Raw genomic sequence first — 20935 nt, forward strand, 5'->3', positions numbered from 1 at the left:
GAGCAGTACAGACGAAAGGATGGAAGCATTCAGCGTGCAAGGTGCGCAATTCAGAGTTCGGCACGTCTCAGAGGGCGTGATTTGGCATTCAGTGCCCAAACAGAACTCGAATACGCCCTTCCAGTTGGTTTTTGTAAATATCTACATTGGCACGGACGACACGGTCTTGTCGTAATTGTATTTTTTTTGATGGCAAGGCATTCAAGCATCGGCGCTGCCTAGTGCGGTCATGCCGTCTACTTGATCTCAAGCGTAGCTATAATCGTCAGTGCCGCATCCCTCTAATCCATATAATAGGCTATCGCTCTACATCTGGCAGCCTCCTCGCAACGAGCATTTTCTACAGCTACATATCTTTGAAAATACTGCCGTGCTTCACGTGAGAGCATGGACGACAGTGCTGACGTCCATCGAGCGCAATGCGACAATCTCAAGCCCACCGTCACCGTGCGCCCTCCGCTGTCGCGCTCGATTTCGGCAGTGAACAACCACAACAAAGGTATCGTTGTCTTTTCTGGAGGCAGCGCCGCCAACAATCTCGTCGACGTTTTCGAGGAGATACGGCTTGTCAATGCCAGCACCCTCAGTTATGTGATACCTATCTCGGATAATGGTGGTTCTTCCAGTGAGCTGATCCGTGTATTTGGAGGACCAGGTAAGTCCACGGTCACGCGAGCACCTTCACTGCACTTGGAACTCGACTCAGACTATTCCGATACACGTTGACAATGTTATCCAGGCATTGGTGATGTGCGGTCACGGCTTGTGCGGTTGATTCCTGACGATAACGATGAGGCGAAGGCCATCAAGATATTCTTCAATTATCGCTTGCCACGCGCGTATGAGCCTGCTCGAACAGAATGGCTTGACATAGTCGAAGCCATACATCCGTTATGGCGTGATATTTCCGTGCCAAAGAAAGAGCTCATTCGAAGTTTTTTGAGCTGCATGAATCTCGAAATTGCGAAACGTATACGGCCCTCGAGCAGGTTCGACTTCACTGGGGCTAGCATAGGCAATCTGTTTTTGACAGGGTGAGATTTGCGTCGCCTTGATCACCAAGGTGAACAGCACTGATTCTGAAACAGCGCGCGTCTTTTCACTGGCAGCTTTGAAGCTGCAGTGTATTTGCTATCCAGCATCTGTGCTGTGCCATCCTCGGTCGTCGTTCTACCAGTATTGAGCTCGAACTTCGCCCACCACATTGCTGCCGGCTTGGCTGACGGATCAGTTATCACTGGACAGAATGACATAAGCCATCCTAGCGTACCTACTCTAGCTGTACCTCAAAGTGCAATCTCTCCTTCTGCTCGCTCGAGGATGCCGGGCGAGGAGCAAGATGCAATCGAAGATGCAAACCTTCCGGGAACTTTGGCAACCCTTCGGAAACCTGCCATTGCATTTTCGAAGTCAGAGGAAGAAGAGCTTCCATCGAGGATCGACAGACTGTGGTACATAAACCCGTACGGTCAAGAGATCACTCTCCCAGCGAATCCGCGCGTGGTTGATGCATTGAAGAAAGCTTCTTGTGTCATATACAGCATCGGATCCCTTTTCACTTCTATAATACCTTCCTTGGTCTTGAAGGGCGTCGGCGACGCGGTCTCGTCAACTAACATTCGGAGTAAAATCTTGATACTCAACGGCACGATTGATCGGGAGACTGGTCCATCTTCAAGCCCATTTACTGCTTTGGACTTTGTGGCCGCGATAGCCAATGCTTGTGCTGAATCCAGGTCTCTACCTAGACCAACGTCCGAACAGTACTTCCATTATGTGACTCACGTGATATATCTGGATGGACCAACGTCACCAAAACTCGATAGAGATGCATTCGCTCAAATCGGTATCGATACTCTTCGACTGTATGGAAGATGGGACGAGAAGGGTAAAGTTGGTCGTTATGATGCGAAGGCATTAACGCAAGCATTGGAGGCTATCGTTGGTCGAAAGGACCCTCGAGGCGATCGCACACGACGAAACACCTTGATCACATGAATATTTGCGTGACGAGAACGCGACACGGAGAAAGCATGGAATGATGTCGCGATGTTCCACGCTCGACGCATTAAAGTTGGAGTAGACGGCTCGATGATACATTGATTACGCGGGAAATTTGGCCTTTGCATTCGTAAAGAAGACGTGAGAGCACGACTTTCTTATTAGTTGTTGGTGCATTGCTCAGGCGAATCACATGCGTCATTACCGACAGATAGCATGTCGTCTCAGACGAAAGAGGAATTGTATTCTCACAAGCAGTGCGTCTGGTGGAACGCTTGTGTGAACGGTTGACCAAGAAGGGGAGCTCGGCACGGAGTCAATACAGGAACTTTCTGCGTGACTTCCAAGATTTCGTAGATAGCTGGAAGCTGGAAGGGAAGCAAATGGCTAGGCGTGGTCAGGCTTTGCGCTCGGCGCAAGACGATCCCGGCATCCTCCTTGTCAAAAAGTGTCAAGGTGCGTAAGATCGTGAAAACGTGATGAAGACGCAGCTGGAGGTGATTGAGAAGGTGTTTTGCGGCTGCTGCGGCCCAATGTCGCCCCGCGAAGCGCCAAGCTGCACCCCAGGTTTTGCTTTCTCCTGCGGACAGACGCGTCGATGATAGATATGCTTCAGCGTGCAATGCGTCCACGCTCAGAAAGGGAACAAGCTACGGCGGCTTGACGTAGAGCCCGCCAATGGCAGTGTTTGTACCGATAAGCAATGCCACCTGCATCGTACAGATATCCCACTGATCATTCACAGCGCACATGAACAAACGTAAGATGTGTCAGACCTTCGGACGCCACGCGGAAGGGGTTCAATAGTCGACGGTCGTGAAGAGGCCAGAACATCATTACATCACACATCATGCTCGGAAATAGTTCGCTCTCCACTACTATCTCAAGCTTGAAGGTCCTCTGAGATTGTTCCTATCATTGATCACTCGCCATGGGTTGCTTGCCTCCCGAGGTCTGATATAGCTTATTAGAGCTGTCCAAGGTTGGCTAAAAATGTCAATCGCCTACCTCCAACTTCGCTCAGTCTCAAAGCCGTCTTTCGTAGTTCCGTCTGCTCTTATTTCCCTAAAGTACGCTCATCCATTGACTTCACGTCTCACGTACCGCAACTTCCACTATTCCGCGGTCAAGATGGCAGCCACAGGGTCAGGCACGTCTAGTGGACACCCGATCACTGTTCTGACAGTATGACGAAGTCTGATCATGATGAAAATGCACACGTCCGATTAACCCAGTGAAACAGCAAGATCTGGTTCACAAGTTGCCTTCGCAGAGTCCCCTCCTGTTTGCTCAAAAGAAAGCCAAGAACCTTTCCTTCGAGACCATCAGCCAGGTTCTTGGTCGCGATGAGGTAGCCGTTGCTGCCATCTTCTACGGTCAAGGGCGAGCTAGTGATGAAGACGTTGCAAAACTGGCCCAACTCCTAGACATCCCAGAAGAGAAGCTTCGCGAGACCGAGATCACCGGAATTCCGGATCGAGGCCGATCGATGGAGATGCCACCTCGAGAGCCACTGATGTACCGACTGTACGAGATTGTACAAAACTACGGTTATGCGTACAAGGCGGTCATCAACGAAAAGTTCGGCGACGGAATCATGAGCGCCATCTCATACTCGACCAAGGTGGAGAAAGAGACGGATGAGAAGGGCGAGTGGGTAAAGATCACACTCCGCGGGAAATGGTAAGTTTCATGTCATCGCTATTCATAACTCATATCGTCCTAATCCGCTGTCAAAGGCTACCTTACACTCGCTTCTAATGAAGCTAAGAGAAAGACGGCGCATGTGATTTCACATGGCAAGTATGCCAGCTTTCGACGAGGTTTTACTTAGATACCTAGGTAGTTCAGAGAATGGCGTTGGGGCATGGTTCTAAGCCCCGGCCCCTCGAGCTTTCCCGAAGAAGGTATATATTATTACTTGGGTGGGGGGGTCAAGTGAAGTCAGTTCAGACGCAATGTAGCAACACAGTGTCGTCACACAATCAAATGGTCTTTACACGAGCTCCTGGCACATTTCACAAGTGTTTCGGGTTGTAAAGCACGAATCGGCTCCCCAACCTTCGTCTCGTGGCTATTGGCCGCCCAGGTGCTTTTGGAGTTGACCTTCTTACCTCTCGGGTTGTGCCGAACTCGAGTCCTGTGTCATTCCTATCGGGTTTTGCTGATGATGTTTTTCGGGAAAGGTACGTCCATCGAATTTCGTGAATGTCCTTCCGAGATGCTGTGAAGCCTTGAACTTTGAAGCACGTGAAGGCAAGTAGCAATCTTACCACGAAATCAGCAGGATCGACCCAAGCTTTTCGATCTTCAATATCGAAATTGAGGCCACGAGTGCTGTCACCTACTTCAACACACGCTCTGACATGAGCCTGCCAGAAACCTTGCAATAGGCCCATGCCAAAATCGCCACTTGTCACCTGGACAGTCTTCACAATTCAACCGCAACACATCGCTTCATCAAGCCATCGTCATCCTCAATCGGCAAGCTCCACTAGAGGACTTCAATTCGGAAACAAATCATCGTACTGACCATTGCAGCTACCCAAATTGCAACCACACACATCGAGCTTGACCTCCGAACATCAATGAGACGGCATCATGGCGACCCCTTCGAAGCACAGCAGTCGATACGACGAAAATATTGATGAGTTCCAAATGACACCTGCGTACTTTCGGGAAAACCCCGTCAGATGTGACAAGCTTGGTGGCGGCTGTAATAAACGTTTCGCGGACGTGATCGAAATGAAGCTGCACAAGTTTGAGCAGCCCGATCATTTCTATTGCAAGACCTGTGACGTGGACTGCGAGAGCTACGATGCCTTGACACAACACAAAGTCGACGTGATGGCGCCGTACATTGAGAAGAGGGTTCGGCCGAGTGAAGTCAAGCCGAAACACATCGTTTGCGAATTTTGTGGCAGAGATTTCCCTACTTTTGGGGGCAGAAAGCTGCACCGGCAGCAGGTTCGTAGATCGAGCGCAATACAGCTTTGATCGTGCCTTCGACTAATCTTACTCTGCAGGTTCACCCAGCCCAACAGGATCTTGTCTGCCTGGCAAGGGCATGCCAAGGACATTTTGTGCGAGCTGCGGATCTCGTCAAACACTGGGAGGAGGATCGTTGCCCCGGCATCAGTCGATATCAATTCCTTGTCGCCATTCAGCAGAAGCATATCATGCGTCAGATCATGGTCGACCCGAGAAACTTCATCAACAAGCGATACGGCGAGGCAGACGATAATGCGACAGAGAGTTCGCTGATGAGCCACCACAGTGGTGATCAAAAGGTGGGTTCTGGAGCGCTACAAGCGCCACTCCAGAGAAACAGAGATAATCAAAAGAAAGCAGCAGATTTGCTGGAAGACAAAGTGGAGAGCTGGCCCGGGTTACCAAACGCAATACAGGCACGACCACGCAAATGCTATGAGCTTGTGAGTCGGCAGGGACAATCTCTGCAGACGACCTCTGGCCATGGTGGAAAATCATACGCGGACATGGTGGACTGTTGGTCTTCGACATCCAGCGTGACTCGAGATCAATTAAGCGAGACGATGGGACGATCGATACTGCACGAGCATTCGCCCTCGACGGCAAAAATCGGCAGTGCCACTGGTCTTCGTCCATGGCAGAGTCGAGCTGGAGAATCTTCCCAAAGCCTTCATTCAAGGTCGACCAATGATGCACTTAGTCAATCTGAACGTTCACTAGCTCCTGTTCCCAAGGGTCAAGATCTGATGACAGCCCGATGGTGGGACAAGACCAGAACTCAAGAGTATAACCTCGAAACCTTTCACAATCCAATCGAGAACAGGTACAGGTGCCCTTTCGCAGACTGTGAACGCGAGTTCAATTGGGAAGATGAGTTGGCGATCCACATTCAGGAATGGCACGCCAAAGTACAGTTCCGTTGTCTGTGCGTCAAATTATTCAAAACGGCCGCGGCATTGGTCGCACACAGTGAGAGTCCTGGATCCAAGTGTAATGCGAGCAAGGATCCAGCTTTTCGAGAAGTGAGTTACAGCCCCAGCCAGAGAACACGAAAAGCCTTGAGTTGACATGTACATGCAGATGATCCATTTGATGACGGGAGGCTTTCTTCAGGCGCATACAGTCGAACAACCCGGGATCTTACCCGTGAACACTCACAGTCAAGCGCTTACACTTCGGCGCGGCGCCGCTTATGGGGTGATGGAAACAAAGTATGAGATTACCTAGCCTGACTTGTGGTGATTGGTCTGTAATCAATGGACGTCGGTCCAGTGTCAAACTCGTTATCGATGTTCTTGGAGCACAGAGAGTGGATGCCTCTCTCCATCAGGGGAATCGGTTTTCAAATTATCATACTTAAGATCCCGATAAATTTTCATGTTCTTTGGGTATCATTTCGAAAGCGTCAATTTGTTTTGCATGATATCAATGATTGCAAGAAGTGCGTTCTACAGTTGCAAAATCAGACACGCGGCGTGGTTTCCAACCATTCCAAGGTTCTGTCCAAATTTTTAGCACGTTCGGTGAGAGAGTGGCCTTGGTCGAGATATCGGTGCCGTCGGACACAAGTTCCTCCCATCGACCGTTGTTTAGCTGCACTCGATCCAGCACAGAGTCTCCCGATCAAGCGCAGCGTCAGGCCTCGTCTTCAGACACACACCTGCCCAGGTGCATATACATACGCTTGATAGGAGGCAACTATGGGAACTTGGGTAACGCCGCCGCAATCCTTTCAGGTTTGTGCTCTTCTCGAGCTAACAATCCTGAGGTGTCGTGGGTGTTGACAACGGCGCCCTGTGCTGATCTGCAGGACAAGCCACGACTACATTTTGTGGTCTGTTACCTTGATCCTTGGCGTATCATCATTCGAATGAGCTAGTTCTAAGGTTCCAAGGTTGTCTATAATCATCATCTGTCGCGCCAAGCAATAACGGTTCTGTCTCAGAATTGGGGCGATCGCCCTGGAGACTTCCTTTATCAAATGCAATCCAAGTTTGGATTCTAAGAGGTCAAATATCATCATCTGTCGTGATGCGTCACGATGCAGGTCATGACGATACTGAAAGCCGACAGCCGTCAGTACGTGTACGTGTACGAGTACGAGTCCGCGTGTTGTAAGTTTCCTATGTGATGATCCCTTAGCATCCTTTGCAATAGCGCAAGTGCCGGGCTTTCGGGCTCACCGACTACCGTGGATGATGACTACTTTATACATGCATAGGTCGTGTAGGGTAAGTTCGGCGCCAAAATAACCTTGAAATGAATGCGCCTTGGCCGAGGTCGTGGCACTTGAAGGACTCCTACATTCTCCGTGTATGTCCGTCCATTGTAGAAAAGCACTAAACTCCAACATTAAAAGTACTCACATCGTCTGCATCTCGAGGCAGCAGGGCCATACCCTGGTCTGGCTAGTCAAACGGACAATTTGGGACCCGGACCTCGTATACAACTCTTCACGAATTAGGTTCTCAAGCCTTTGCGATGAGACACATTCGCCTCAGAAGAGATTGCTGAGGATATTTCAAACTCCAAGTGGTATGTAGACAATACATACCAGGGATCTTATCCTCGATGATACATCAATCAACATCACCCCCATGAAGAACGACTGCGTTTCGAACACACGGCTATCGAATTGCCCCAGGCCCGGCGAAGTGAACACCGAAACCATGTCAAACGGAAACGGTGGGGTCGCGCCAGACAGGCGACCGAGTTCGCTCATGCGAGCCTACCATGAGATCCCTCTGTCTGCACAATACACATCACCGGTCTCAAATGGACCAGATGCAACGCAGGCACAAAGATGCAGCAGCCCGGTCACGCTCCCACTCAATCTCATTTTATTGATCATATCATACTTGGACGAGATTGGAGATATTGCTCGAGCGACCAGGACTTGCCGGTTGCTGTACTATATGACCCTGCCACAACTCTACGAAAGCGTCAACCTCAGCACCACTGCTCGACCGCGCAATGGCCCGCTCAATAAGGTCACGCGACATGGAATCGGAAGTCCATTCATGATGGCTCTGAACGGACTGATATCGAATCCGCACGCAGCCCTCGTCAAGCAGTTCCGACTTCGAGGCAAATGGCAGGAGTCGAATGCAACCAACGGGAATCGGGAATCAAACTCAGACGGGCGAGTGTCTGACAGTACCATGATGCTGAACATCATTACGCGCAGCATCGCCGCTCGAATGTCTAAGCTACAGTCAATCGCATGGGAGTTGCAAGACTGCTTGCCCCTAACGACCATGTACCAAGGCATCGCATCACACAGCACGCTGACGCGCCTGACGATACGATTCCCTTCACCTCAATCCGCACCGCGAGTTGTGACGATTGTGCCGCCCATGCCAAATCTCCGAGCCTTCACAGCTCTCGAAATTGATCCAGAGGGAAATCCGGACGACTTCAGTAAAATGCTCTTGGAGTCGCGGAAACTTGAAGATCTGCGCTTTCATTTCACATCACGCATACGCCGCCAAGGCTTCCCCATCATTGACTTCGAAGGCATGTTCTGGCGACTCTGTCGACAGGCGGGATACACGCTGCGCTTGAAGCACTTTGCATTACAGAACTTTGTAGCGAAGGGAAAGTTGACCATAGAGCCGGGTTTGTTCGACGTGGAGACCCTACAGAGCGTGTGCATACTGGATAGTTTCGGGGAGGGCGAAAATGAGTTTCGCGCATTTCTCTCCGCTGAAGAACCACAACATGTTGACGTTGGCAAAATCGATACCAATTTTCGGAAGATGCGATGCAATGAGGTGTTGCCCCAATTTGTGGCAGCTTTAAGACGGCGTCCCCAATCTATACATAGTTTCATTATGGTTGGCACCAAAAAGTCTCGCAGAGTACGACAAAGAAGCCAGACGAGCTCCACAAGCAGCTCCAACACCACCGCTAGCAACCCTCCTTCACCATCATGGGATCCTGCTGCTCTCACGCGTGTGTACTTACAAGCGCTCACTCAGATACAGGGCGCCTCCCTTCGAATCTTGCTGCTCTCGGACGAGTTCGAGCTGTCCAAGGAACAACTCGGTAACGTGGTCCGCTGCTGCCCCAATTTGGAGCAATTCGGTTTCGGGCTCGACGACCCCGATCACAACCTCGTACGGATATTGATGCCATTCCTCACCAAATTGCAATGCATGCGCATCTTGGACAATGATCAGTCGCAGGAGCACATGAGAGTTGTGAGCGACGAGGATCGCATGATGACGATGAGCACTGCCGTCGCTCGTGTTGGTAACACGAGCGTAAAATACGTCGGAGTCGCTCAGACGCTATATCGCATCGGAGGAATGATCGAATATCTGACGGAGGATGGAACGCCAGAGATGAGACGGATCATAACGCGGGCTGATCTTGCCGAAGTACAAAAATATGCACTTTGGGGCTCAGACTGTCTCGACATCGCGGCGGACGAGTATGGGCCGTTCTCAACATGAGATGTCATATATTGATATTTGGGAGGTGATTCTGAACAGCTTCGAGAAAGCAGTCTTATTCGATGATCGATTCTCGATCGACGTCTTTCGCCAAGGAGTACCATCGACTTTCGAGGACGCGGCCATCCTTTATGACGGCGAGAAGATGCTTGCGGGGACGATCCAGCACTTCAATATCCTCGAGAGGATTGGCGTTTAGGATCAGTAGATCCGCTGCCGAGCCTTCTCTCAAGCGACCAAGTCGGTCCTCTTTCTGAAGCAATTTGGCAGCATTGATGGTTGCACTCTGCAGAATCTTCAATGCACTCAGTCCTGCACGCTTTCTCAGCACGAATTCGCCTGTTTGCTTGGCTTGTAGAGACCCCAGCAGATCTGTCCCGAAGCACATCGTCACGCCGGCTTTATCGGCGACTTGTAAGCTGGCTACGCTGCTGTTGAGGACTTGTGCATTCTTCGACGCAGTCGCTGGCGGCAGAAATGCGGCAGACTCAGGCACCGACATACTCGCGTACGTGATCAGGGCAGGTGTCAGAAAAGCCCCCTTTTCAGCCATCAGCACTGCGGTGGCATCGTCCAAGAAGTTTCCGTGGTCGATGCCGCGGACACCATTTTCTAGCGCATGGCGGATCGCTGCTGGCGTATGTGCGTGTGCAGTGACATAGGTGCCTGCATTGGCAGCTACTTGGACAAATGCACGAACCTCTTCAGAAGTGTACTGCAGGCTGGCAAGGCGATCCGTTGGCGAAACGACGCCGCCCGAAACCATGATTCTGATAAAGTCAGCTCCTTGGCGAAGTTCCTCCCGCGCAGCGCGGAGACACTCATCCGCTCCGTCAGCGACACGACCATGACCACGGACGTGCCCACTGCTCCCGCGTGTGCCATACTCGGCGTCCCGCGCATCGCGGAGATCGCCGTGGCCGCCGGTTTGTGACATTGCATGGCCACAGGTGAACAAGCGTGGTCCCGGATAGAGATTCTCGGCGAGTGCTTCTTTCAGGGCAAGACCGGCGCCACCACAATCCCGAATGGTAGTGAATCCGCGCTTTAACATCTCATGGGCGAGATATGGTTGCCTGAGCAGCGAGGCTGCCGGATCCTGGTTGAGTGTGCTCTAAGGAGACATGAATATCAGCAAGATCATGACGCACTGGGAGAAAGCCATGGTCTTTCGTGGACGTAAAAAATTATGGAACGAACAGATCAGCAATAGACTGTACATTACTTACTTTCAAGCCGTCTTCTCCTGGCGGTGTCGCGAGATGAACGTGACAATCAATCAACCCAGGTATCACAAATTTCCCCGCCAGGTCGACCAACACAATGTGGTCACGCTTGAATGCTGCCAGCTCGGTATCTGACGGAGGCTGAGTGACCGGTGCAGTCAACTTGAGCATCCGCTCGATACGCCCATCACGGATATCAAGCCTGACATGTTCGTGAACAGCACCGTCCTTGGGATCGATCAGCCTGGCATTGATAAGATTGAGGCTGCGAGCCGGTCGAGCAGTCCAAGGCTTGAGAAGAATCTCGGCGGCAGCATTATTAGGTTGCTGACGGTTTGGATGGTTTTGGTGGAATGGCGATGGTACCGCCGGAGTTGCGAATATTCCCGTTACAACACCCGATCTGGGCGCGGGCGTTGCTGGCACCGCCATGATACCGATCGTGGCTTGATGTCACCTGCGAATCTCGATCGATTGGGATTGTGTTCCGCGCGAAGAATCGCTTGGGTTTCCGCTCTAGGAAATCAAATGCATGCTCGCTAAATTTTGGCGGCGATGGTTGCCTGCGCCAGAGTTTGCTTTCCTCTTCTGCTGATAGCTTTGATGGCACAGTGGGAGCATCGCATCCAAGTATGTATCGTAGGTGACAGGTGCGGGGGAATGCAGGGCGATCATCTCCCCGTGCTATAGAACTATCAGGCAAATTCATACAAAGTCATAATAATCAATGATAATAATATTTCAACAGGGTGGAACATTCCTGATGACCTTTCTACGACATGACAAGAACTTCGTCATCGCGTAGCGGACTTCTTTGTTCGTCCAAAACTTGAAGTGTCCATCTCATAAACGGAAAACTTCCTCTGTCTTTGGCTTATTGGGGTGACGAGCCTCCCGGATCCTTTAGCGTACAAAGTGCCGGGGAGGCTCAACGTTGCGGCAAATGCATGATAACAATAAACACCTGGGCAGGCATTCAGTACACAAGGTGGATGACAACGAAAGATCATCAGCATGTGTGGCGTACCACGTCGGTCTCCCCTGTAGTAGACAGGAAAGATTACTTCCGACTAAGTCCAGTGATATAATTTGCATGAGCATGAATTCCCGTGCCGTTCATGTGAAAGTGGACGCGCGCAATTATGCACACCTAGTCACTACATGGAGGTAGGATTCACTCGGCGTTATGTATGGAAATGACAGCTTACACAGCGTGCACTAAGGTAAAGTATGCACTTGTGCATGCAAGCGTGTAGGATTAATAATCGGGTGGATGTGTGCATACCAACCTTGGAACCTTGGAAGGCACAGCGCAATACCCCGGCCTGGAGCGCAGTCTAGACCTTCAACAGCCGATCTTGTGCAGGGCATGCGCACTAAAATCTAGATCGCTTTCAGAACGTGCGGGTGGGTGGCTAATAATGACATGAATGCCATGTCCTGTACTGTGAAATCAACGCCCACACCACCGACACTTTTTTGATTGGCTCATTGTTAGAAGGATGGCAGACAGCACCTTGGATTGCTCAGATTACGGCCATCCCGCCCATTGCGTCAGAGTTTCACACAATGAGACTCATCATGATAGATCCCCTCTCTCGGCAAATGCGATTGACGCGGATCGTGGACGAAAGATCGCGCCGCTGAGAGAACCACAGCTTCTTCCCTTCAGACCGGTGAATGGGTGGTGCGCCAAGCGGTTGAATGATGCTGCTTGGAATGGTCGACGACACTTCCAAGATGTGGCTGTGATAATGCTATGAGGATTTATGTGAGAGAGACGAAGTAGACGATTCGGGCCTCCGGTCCGCCGCGACGTTTCGGTATCACCGAGTCGTTGATTGAGAGGCTTGCGTGTTGGTTGGTGACACTAATAAAAATCCCGTCTCCATTTTTGTGGGCATGGCGCTGTTCTTGGATCGTCCCAGTCGCAACACATAGTGCTTATTACAACAGCAAGAACAGCAGCTTTCCAGCCGCGCCCGCCACTAGACTAGCGACATCTTGTGCTACTTCTACTGCTGTTTTGCTCTATGATCTATGAAACTCTGATAATGCTTGCTTCATGACTGCGCGTGCTTCATCCATCTCAAGTATACGATCGAGATGGATAATACTCCTGTCATGCGCGGGGGCGGAATGGCTCCACTTGTCGCGGAGAAAGACGTCGCCACCATCGAAGCAAGTCCTGTTGTTACTCCCACCACCAGTGCCAGCGACATTGGTCACCACCAGGATGAGGAACGGCGTGTACGCAGGAAGATTGATGCCGTGGTTCTTCCCACTGTAAGCATCATCGCGCGCAAATTTGTTCCATGATCATCGCGAGGTCCTTGAAATTCTGATGCGTCCATTCTCAACAGATGTGCCTTGTCTTCTTCATTCAATATTTGGACAAGCAGTCGCTAGCGTACACCTCGGTCTACGGTCTCCTCGAAGATCTATCTCTCTCACCGACGCAGTATTCATGGCTTACCTCCGGCTTCTACCTGACTCAGCTCGTGGCTGAGGTACCCTTCATCTATATCATGAGCCGTCTACCGCTGGCTGCCACGATTGGCGCCACCATCATCGCTTGGGGAATCGCTTGTCTAGCCTTGGCTGCTCCACAGGACTTTACAAGCTTTCTCGCTGTTCGATGTCTGCTTGGCCTTGCAGAAACCATCATCGCCCCGGCCTTCATTACATTGATTTCGACGTGGTACACTAAAGAGGAGCATCCGCTTCGGGTGGCCTCCTATGTCTCCTGTAATGGAATTGCGCAAATTGTCGGATCCCTGATGATGTACGGTATTGGCGAGCGCGCCTCCTCGTTTGGTGCCCTGGCTCCCTGGCGCGTCATGTTCCTCATCTGTGGCGGTATCACGATCGTCATTGGCGTTCTGTTCCTGTGCGTTATACCAGCAGGCCCTAACACCGCATGGTTCTTGACACCGCACGAACGGATCATCGCTGCACGTCGAATGAGTTCGTACCAAGATGCTGGTGACAAAACATATTTCTCATGGGCGCAATTCCGTGAGGCCGCGGTTGATGTGCAGACTCTCCACGGTTTCCTCTTCGGAGTACTGGTGACTATGAGCGCTCCTGTGCTCACTTTTGCAACTCTGGTGATCCGTAATCTAGGTTACTCACCAGCACAGACTCTCTTATACGGGGCTCCCTCCGGTGCAGTTCAAATCGCGTTCATCTGGGTCAGCGTCGGACTGTGTACAATTCTGAAGCGACGTGCGTTATCTATCATGCTGATTGGACTGGTACCTTTGACTGGGTCGATATTGCTGTTTGTGCTGCCTGATGAGAACAGCTGGGGCATCATTGTTGCCTCCTGGCTGGCCTCAATCAATAATGCCACCAGCGTTATATTCATGTCCATGCTCGCCAGCAACGTCCGTGGAAATACGAAAAAGTCCACAATCAATGCCATGTTCAATATCGGCTACTGCGTCGGCTTCATCGTTGGACCTCAACTTTGGTATGTCACAACGCCGCCCCTTACCTGCAGTTGTCGTGTCACGGTGACTAACTCCTCGCTTGGTTGATAGGACCGCGCCACCTCGCTATCAAGGAGGCGTTATCACTACAATCGTCTGCTGGTTACTCACCATCCTCGTACTTGTCCCATGGTACTGGATTATCCTTTCTCGCCGCAATTGTGCCAGAGATCGCAAGTATGGGCAACTTCAGGCTCAACCAAATGACGACGGTTCCCTCTCGACAGCAGATATCTCCACGAGTCCAGCAATTTCAGGCCTCGTCGACGCGACCGGAGCTGCTCGAGAAGGGCTGCTGGTTAACGACGATCTCACGGACCGACAGAATAAAGCATTTCGATATACAACTTGACAGCGCTGCGCAGATGCGTATTGGTTCTATTTTTTGATAAGTTTGGCGTTGATGCTAGCTGATCACTCACTCGAGATACCCTTCACACATTGTCATCTATACGGTTCAATTGCTAACCATTTTGTTCTGACCCTTTTCTCTTGACTTTCTTCGGGCTGAAACTCAAAGTTGTCTTGAATTTGACCCATGAGGCAAAAGTATTGCAGTTTACAGCTCACCGTTGCCCTCGAGACAGTATCTTGTGTTGATGACAAGGAACAGAGATGCAGGTTTCAACAGGTAGGGTTTGGGTTAACATATTTAACCCTAACCAACATCGTCCTGAGAGACGAATGAATTGAAGATCACCCAACCTTGTGCCACTCAGACAGTGCGGTGATAGCACGGCAATGTTGCCCTTGCACCGTGTGTGCTCCGAGTTCTCACGACGAATAATACGCGGATGCTATTCAATAGTACTGGTACTTCAAGACACGTGCCTATGCCAAGTCTCCGATGCATACAGCCCATTCAGAGCGAGCACATCTCTCCGTACAACTTACTCGGCTCGCGATGTCCAACCACAAAGAAGCAACATTCACCGGAAGACTAGCGAGCGACGATAAGTCTCATGCCACAAACCATCACATTAGGTCTCGCTTGGCCTCTGAGCTAGCGTAGATGTTATTTGTCCGAGATCAACGATGGCCATGTGGATCTAAAACATTTCTACACTGAATTGTGACCGACGCATAGAGACGTCAGTTCCAAGGAGGTACCGCGATGCTGTGTCAAGAAGAGTGACTTCGGGGAAGATGTATGTCCATCGATAGCCTTGGCAGACACATTCGAGCGCAGACGCACGTCTCCCACAGCGAGCAGCCATACTCGCAAATATGAAGCTCCGGCCTCCTCGCCTCTCTCATAATGTCCGTGTCTCGCACGGTCGGGTCAAAGCAGATCAGATCTAAGCAACACTCCGGAATTACATTTGAAGAACCGGACTTGCTCAGCAACGCCTTAGCCATGCGCATCATCTTGCTCTCACTCGCTCTTTGCACGGCCCTCAGCACCTCATTTCCTGTTCCACATGCAGGCTCGCGCGCTCTATCCACTCGCCAGACCTCAAGCTCTACAAGCGCCGGCTCTAACAACGGAGGCAATGGCCTGCTTGGATTTCTAGGCTTAGGAGGCGGCGGCTCAAGCGCCGCCGCAGCCGGAGGCAACAGCTCCGCAGCGAGTTCGAGCCAATGTGGTGAGTTTAGTCCCCGGGAGCGAAGCGGGTTCAACATTCTTGGATGGAACTGATTCATGGATTTGTTACAAAGGTCTTCTGACGTGCACCTCCGGTGCTTCTGCGGGCTCAGGTCAGGAGCAAGGCAGTACAGCTGCGAGCTCGAGCAGCTCGGGATTTAATTTTCGAGGACCTTAGAGCTCTCGATCGCGTGCGGTACAACCGCTGGACTTGTCCTGGATGTGCAAGGTGTGATCTCGAGAGAGTTCCGCATCTGCGGTTCATTCAAGAGTGAATGGGCTTTCTAGCCCAATCCGGCGTCCACGATGTGACTTAGCGTTGGGGTTTGCACGCAGAACGACAATCGAATGCAGGTTCTGCTTCGTGCATCGGGCCAATCATTAGGTCCAAACACTTTCGAAAGGTGACACGTCGCTGTATTGCATTCATAAGCGAAAACTTTGAGGGCTTGCAGATGATGAGTGCTAGAAGAATGATGTGAAATTTCAGCTATGGAACTTTCTAAATAACGATTTGGGGAAACAATAGTGCAATTTCAGGACAAGCGAATCTGATCCCACCACTCAAAACACTCATTGGTAGAGCGAAAGCAAGCGAAGGATAATGGTCCGCAAAGCTCGCCTAAGCGTTAGTCAGTACATCCAGAGACGGGGGAGTTTCGAGTTGAAGCACGCAGGTACGCATGAATATGCCTCGACCTCGACTCAGCTTTTCGTTGGCTTTCTGGATCGCGATCAAGTCCTTGGGTATTGTTCGAACCCATGTAAAAGAGCCGCGTTGAGTTTGTACGAGCGAAAATAGCTATGACCTTTCGGTGCCGTAGCCACTCAGCTGTGCATTTGGACTCGGTTGGTTGTGAATCGTGGCGGCGAAGCGGCTGCTGTAGAATTGCGAAAATTCCAGTCGAGATCGTCCGAATCAAACAATGACGGAGATGTTTGTAGTCACTGACGAAGGCCTGGTCAAGTCATAATGCGGACTCCAGACAGGCTTCGCAGGACATACATACCTCACGAGTTGGCAGCCTTGGGAAAGTTCGTATTGTAGATGGCGTCGACGATGTATGAGGCAGTGATCTGAGAACCGCCGAAGAAACGACCGTTGAGACCCTGTATAGCGTTTTTGCTGCCCTGGAGGTCCTTGAACTTCAGATAAACTTCGCCTTCAGTGCTGTCAAGGTTCAGGCCGATGTGAACAACTTCACCGTAACGTGCTTTGCACTCCTCAAGAACATCATCCTCGAGCTCTTTCCGCTCAGCCGCATCAGTCATTCTACGATAAGTGTCAGCACGGCTCCATTGACGGTCGCAAAGTTATGACTTACGTTGCTGGGTCGTAAAGATGCCTCAGTACCACGCAGCGGGTCGCAGTCTGAGGCTGGTCGACAGGTTTCTGCGTGACGGCTTGCGTTGGGGCTTTCACCTCATCGTTCTCGGTGCGGGCCAACTTGCGAATGAGCTCATAGCGATTGTAGTTCGACATATTCACACCTCCTACGTCGGAATCATCGAGTGCGGATCCGGCACCTGTCTTGTCAGCTTCGCGAGCAGCACGATCAAAATTGCCAGTACCCCCAGCATAGGCTCCGCGGCCTCCAGCACCCGAAAAGTCAGAGCCTTGGAATTGCTGTGAAGATGCCTGCAGTAATGATTTAGTGGAAGAGTCGGTGAAGCGATCGTTGCCAAGGCCAACGCGAATGGGGCGTTTGGCCAGTTCGAAGCCATTGAGCTTCTCCAAAGCCTGTTTTGCGCAGCCTGGATCAGAGTATCTAAAGGATAATCAGCCGGATGATCTCTCAGGTCAAAGTTGCAGCACTTACTGAACAAAACCATAGCCGCGCGAGCGCCCCGTAGCCTCCTCTTTCTGAATCTGAACGAATTCAAGATTTCCGAAAGGACCAAAGATACTGCGAAGATCATCTTCAGTGACCGAAAAATGAATATTACCAACGTAAAGGCGATGAAATGGAGCGCCATTGGCAGGCGGTTGGCCTCCGGTTGTGTTGCGAGGCTGACGATTCTTTTCTGCTTCGGTTTGTTGCACGATAATGGGAACTCCGTTAATCTTCTGACCCGTCAGCCCAAGAGCTTTTTCAACTGATTCTTTCTGGCGAAACTCGACGTAGCCAACACTGTATCAATGTCAGTAGAGTTCAGAGACACGAGTGAATCACTCCACTTACCCTTTCGATCGTCCGCTGACTCTGTCCTTCACAATCTGAGCATCAACGACAGCTCCGACCTGTTCAAAAAACTTCTGTAATTTGCTGCTGCTACACGACTGAGCAATCTGTTGCACAAATACTGTACGCTCATCACGATCGTTCGAATCCTCTTTGTTAGGAGTCGGCGAGCGGCGGCGACGAGAATCGCGAGAGTCGCGAGAGTCACGGCCGCCACGGCGATCTCCACGGTCGCGAGAGCGATCACGAGCGCGATCACGTCCTTCGTACTCACGATCCCGTCGACGTCGGTCTGAATCTGGGCGGTAAGAGTCGTCTTCACCACGGCGGTCTCCACGACGGTCCCCTGGACGATAGCTGTCACGCAAGTCTCCGCGCGAGCCATACTCACGATCGCGATAGGCACGACGGTCACTTTTGGTGGGCGACTGGCTTCTCCGATGACGTCTGTCTCGAGTGCTGCCGCTCGCACTGTCTCTATCACTGTGTGTTCTGCCATCGTCGTCAGACATATCCCTGGACCGACGAAGCCGACGCTTGTCATTCTCCGCACGCTCGTCCATGTACTCGGAATGTTGTGGAGAGCGATGCACAGATTCGCCTCCCCTGCTGCGGCCATCTCGTTCGCTGCGGCGCTCGTCATTTGAGAGCTCACTTTTACTGCGTTGTTTCACATCGGACTCGTTTCGCAACTGGTCAAGCGCAACGGCTTCATTCTTTTCAATGAGATCAGCAAGGTCTGTGTACGCGGCAGCCATGGCGACGTTACGGCTGTGTAAGATGTATCACGAAAAATCCGCACGTAGTGGCTGGGTGCGGCAAGACTCGGCTCGTCGTGCTGGATGACTAGATGTGCTCGCAGCCTCCGGTGGATGCGATTGTTTGTGTATACTTGAGCGCAGGGTACAGATATGTTTGAGATGTCTGGAGTGTGGCCTGCCGCGTGGCTTGCTCACGGTGTGTTGTGCTGAAGGCGGGAAGAAGTTGTCGTCAGGGAACGTCAGCCGAACTTGCCAGTCAAATGCCAAGACATCCGCTTCCCGCTTGTCCTGCTGGAGACACTTCGGCGCTGGCGCTACAAGACTATCAGAACTGCAGCCGGTACAGATAGCGACAAGACAGGAGAGCGTCTGCAGGAAGTACTAGGACTGAAATGATCATGTGGTGTAGACGTGATGGAGGCGTGATCATCACAACATCATAGGCACGTCAGCGCAACTCTTCTACAGATTGTCAACGGGCCTGGATGTTCTCGAGTCTATGATCAGGCTCCGTGTAGTTGTATATAATTTTCAGGTACTCCCATTAACATTACAATAGGTATCTTATCTAGTTTCAAAGGTTTCTAGCAGATGTACATCGGACTTCATGACCAGGTAAGAATGCAAAATGCGACATCGACAAAAACCACGAAGCAACTTCAGACAGATTTGATGATCTTCGGAATCGGGGGTGGTGGCAACTCTGTGCCGAACACCGTGTCCCAAAAGCGGCTGGTCACTCCGAATCCATTCTCGTAGTCCATGAAGTGATGTTGCATGTGATACTTCTTGAGCTGTTTGTAGTAGAAGGGCAGACTATAATATCGTCAGTATCACGTCGGCTCAGTCTTATGGCATATAAGCTTACTTTGAATGGTGAAGAAAGTAGTGTGTCAAATCGTAGCAGATGTACCCGAACACTCCGCCGCAGAAGACTGCAACGGCAGCATACCAGTCATAAGCGAACAGCGTATGCGCAAGCTTCCAGAACGGTGTTGCCAGAACAATGAACAAAGTAGGTGGCATGACCAAGCGTAGTCGATCCATGGGTAAGTAGTGATGAATGCCGTGCAGCAAGAAGTGAAGAGTCAGCGCAGCGCGATGATCAGGAAGATAGTCGTCCAGGTGGAAAAGACATCTATGCAGTCCGTACTCTACAAGCGTCCAAAATCCAAGACCGCCCAGCCAATACGCGACTGTGACCAGAGGAGAGAAATGTCGTGCGGCGAGGAATGTCCCGTATGCCACCATTGGCAACCAGACAGTTGGCACTACCCACCACGGGGTCTTCGACAGTGGCTCTAGAAAATTGCCAAACAGTGGAGCGCTCTCGCCACCTTTGTAGTGTCGTGGCCGATGGACTTGCTCTAAGTAGAACTTCTTGCTGAATCCGCCATACCAAACTTGCAAGAGCAGGGGCTTGTTGAGGTCAAGGAACTTGTGTTTCTTGTAGTCGTTGACAAAGTCGGTGTCCTTGCTCAAGTCTTCCTCGCTGCTGATGCCTGTCCTCTCATACACTGGCTTGTCCCCGTCGACATCCCCAACTGTGACACTGTCCCTTGCTTCGACCTCCTCTTTGGCTCCCGTGTTTGCGCGCTTCAGTTCCTCCATGCCTTTCGCACTCGGCTCCATCGGGAGAATGCTGAAAGGATCACTACTGTGCATGGCAGCCTCCAGGACTTTTTCTGTTGCCACAAATCCGATGAGGTAGTCGTCCAGGATTTCCCAAGCGCTTTCGCTGTGAGCGTGAGAGACTTCGTCTTCCATGGCTTCCTTGACATCTTTGCCGGCATAGTCGAGGATCAAGTCTCCGCCACCCGGATGATCCTCCACAAATGTTGTGACATCGTAAACTTTAGTTCCGACTGTGATGTAGCATGATTTGGCCGAGTTATGCGACGCCACCTCAGCGGAGGGCAACGTAGGAAGTGTTCGCGCTGGCATGGCGGGCGAACGTCGATGTGACTGACAATTATTGACGAACAATCGAGAAAGTAATATTTCGCGAGAGGATTCAGTCGAAGGAAAAGCGACGCGCAGGAGAAGTCGATGAGGTCAACGAGCCGCACTTGATCGGACAGCGCGTCTTCTCCTTGCATGACTGGACCATACGCTCGGGGGGGTGCGGAAGTGGCATGCACGGCTTTTTTCGAGGGGTCCAAGTCCGGTCGGCCCAGCAATCTCACATGAAATTAATGGCACCCCTGAACCTACGAGGTTGATCGCCAACCAATGTA

The 20935-nt window shown here is 51.3% G+C and overlaps 8 protein-coding genes across 8 annotated transcripts; 4 read left to right on the forward strand and 4 right to left on the reverse strand.

Annotated features, from left to right (window-relative positions):
- Positions 1-387: 387 nt before the first annotated feature.
- K489DRAFT_366169 (UPF0052-domain-containing protein) lies at positions 388-1998 on the forward strand (the record flags this gene model as incomplete). The annotated part of the gene is made up of 3 exons (XM_033602745.1): positions 388-655; positions 740-1034; positions 1089-1998. The coding sequence occupies 3 exons, from the start codon at positions 388-390 to the stop codon at positions 1996-1998; spliced, it is 1473 nt and encodes a 490-aa protein (XP_033463986.1).
- Positions 1999-3132: 1134 nt separating this feature from the next.
- Positions 3133-3762, forward strand: K489DRAFT_405711 (cyanate hydratase; the record flags this gene model as incomplete). The annotated part of the gene is made up of 3 exons (XM_033607178.1): positions 3133-3186; positions 3245-3684; positions 3741-3762. The coding sequence occupies 3 exons, from the start codon at positions 3133-3135 to the stop codon at positions 3760-3762; spliced, it is 516 nt and encodes a 171-aa protein (XP_033463987.1).
- Positions 3763-4602: 840 nt separating this feature from the next.
- K489DRAFT_366171 (uncharacterized protein) lies at positions 4603-9449 on the forward strand (the record flags this gene model as incomplete). The annotated part of the gene is made up of 7 exons (XM_033602746.1): positions 4603-4968; positions 5028-6014; positions 6073-6203; positions 6508-6826; positions 7040-7106; positions 7214-7223; positions 7550-9449. 7 exons carry the CDS (start codon positions 4603-4605, stop codon positions 9447-9449), a joined length of 3780 nt encoding a protein of 1259 aa, XP_033463988.1.
- Positions 9450-9504: 55 nt separating this feature from the next.
- On the reverse strand, positions 9505-11107 carry K489DRAFT_385697 (uncharacterized protein; the record flags this gene model as incomplete). Its single annotated transcript, XM_033606154.1, has 3 exons — positions 9505-10563; positions 10679-10966; positions 11069-11107. 3 exons carry the CDS (start codon positions 11105-11107, stop codon positions 9505-9507), a joined length of 1386 nt encoding a protein of 461 aa, XP_033463989.1.
- A 1931-nt stretch (positions 11108-13038) lies between these two features.
- Positions 13039-14521, forward strand: K489DRAFT_347855 (MFS general substrate transporter; the record flags this gene model as incomplete). Its single annotated transcript, XM_033602356.1, has 2 exons — positions 13039-14150; positions 14221-14521. 2 exons carry the CDS (start codon positions 13039-13041, stop codon positions 14519-14521), a joined length of 1413 nt encoding a protein of 470 aa, XP_033463990.1.
- Positions 14522-15268: 747 nt separating this feature from the next.
- Positions 15269-15848, reverse strand: K489DRAFT_375037 (uncharacterized protein). Its single transcript, XM_033603595.1, has one exon. The coding sequence runs from the start codon at positions 15811-15813 to the stop codon at positions 15292-15294; it is 522 nt and encodes a 173-aa protein (XP_033463991.1). The 5' UTR covers positions 15814-15848; the 3' UTR covers positions 15269-15291.
- A 917-nt stretch (positions 15849-16765) lies between these two features.
- Positions 16766-18500, reverse strand: K489DRAFT_311292 (splicing factor, CC1-like protein; the record flags this gene model as incomplete). Its single annotated transcript, XM_033600771.1, has 4 exons — positions 16766-17027; positions 17080-17523; positions 17575-17886; positions 17938-18500. The coding sequence occupies 4 exons, from the start codon at positions 18498-18500 to the stop codon at positions 16766-16768; spliced, it is 1581 nt and encodes a 526-aa protein (XP_033463992.1).
- A 675-nt stretch (positions 18501-19175) lies between these two features.
- K489DRAFT_375039 (uncharacterized protein) lies at positions 19176-20929 on the reverse strand. Its single transcript, XM_033603596.1, has 2 exons — positions 19567-20929; positions 19176-19514 (listed from the first exon to the last, which is right to left on the reverse strand). Exons 1-2 carry the CDS (start codon positions 20640-20642, stop codon positions 19358-19360), a joined length of 1233 nt encoding a protein of 410 aa, XP_033463993.1. The 5' UTR covers positions 20643-20929; the 3' UTR covers positions 19176-19357.
- Between the last annotated feature and the right edge of the window lie 6 nt (positions 20930-20935).

Source organism: Dissoconium aciculare (assembly GCF_010015565.1).
Source record: "Dissoconium aciculare CBS 342.82 unplaced genomic scaffold K489scaffold_1, whole genome shotgun sequence".
Taxonomy (NCBI): domain Eukaryota; kingdom Fungi; phylum Ascomycota; class Dothideomycetes; order Mycosphaerellales; family Dissoconiaceae; genus Dissoconium; species Dissoconium aciculare.

Excerpts from the sequence above, each read along its gene's own strand:
- K489DRAFT_375037 (XM_033603595.1), bottom strand. The coding sequence starts at position 15,813 with ATGAATCAGTTCCATCCAAGAATGTTGAACCCGCTTCGCTCCCGGGGA.
- K489DRAFT_375039 (XM_033603596.1), bottom strand. The coding sequence starts at position 20,642 with ATGCCAGCGCGAACACTTCCTACGTTGCCCTCCGCTGAGGTGGCGTCG. Across the intron at positions 19,515-19,566 it reads TACTTTCTTCACCATTCAAA|TCTGCCCTTCTACTACAAAC; the intron begins GTAAGCTTATAT and ends ACGATATTATAG.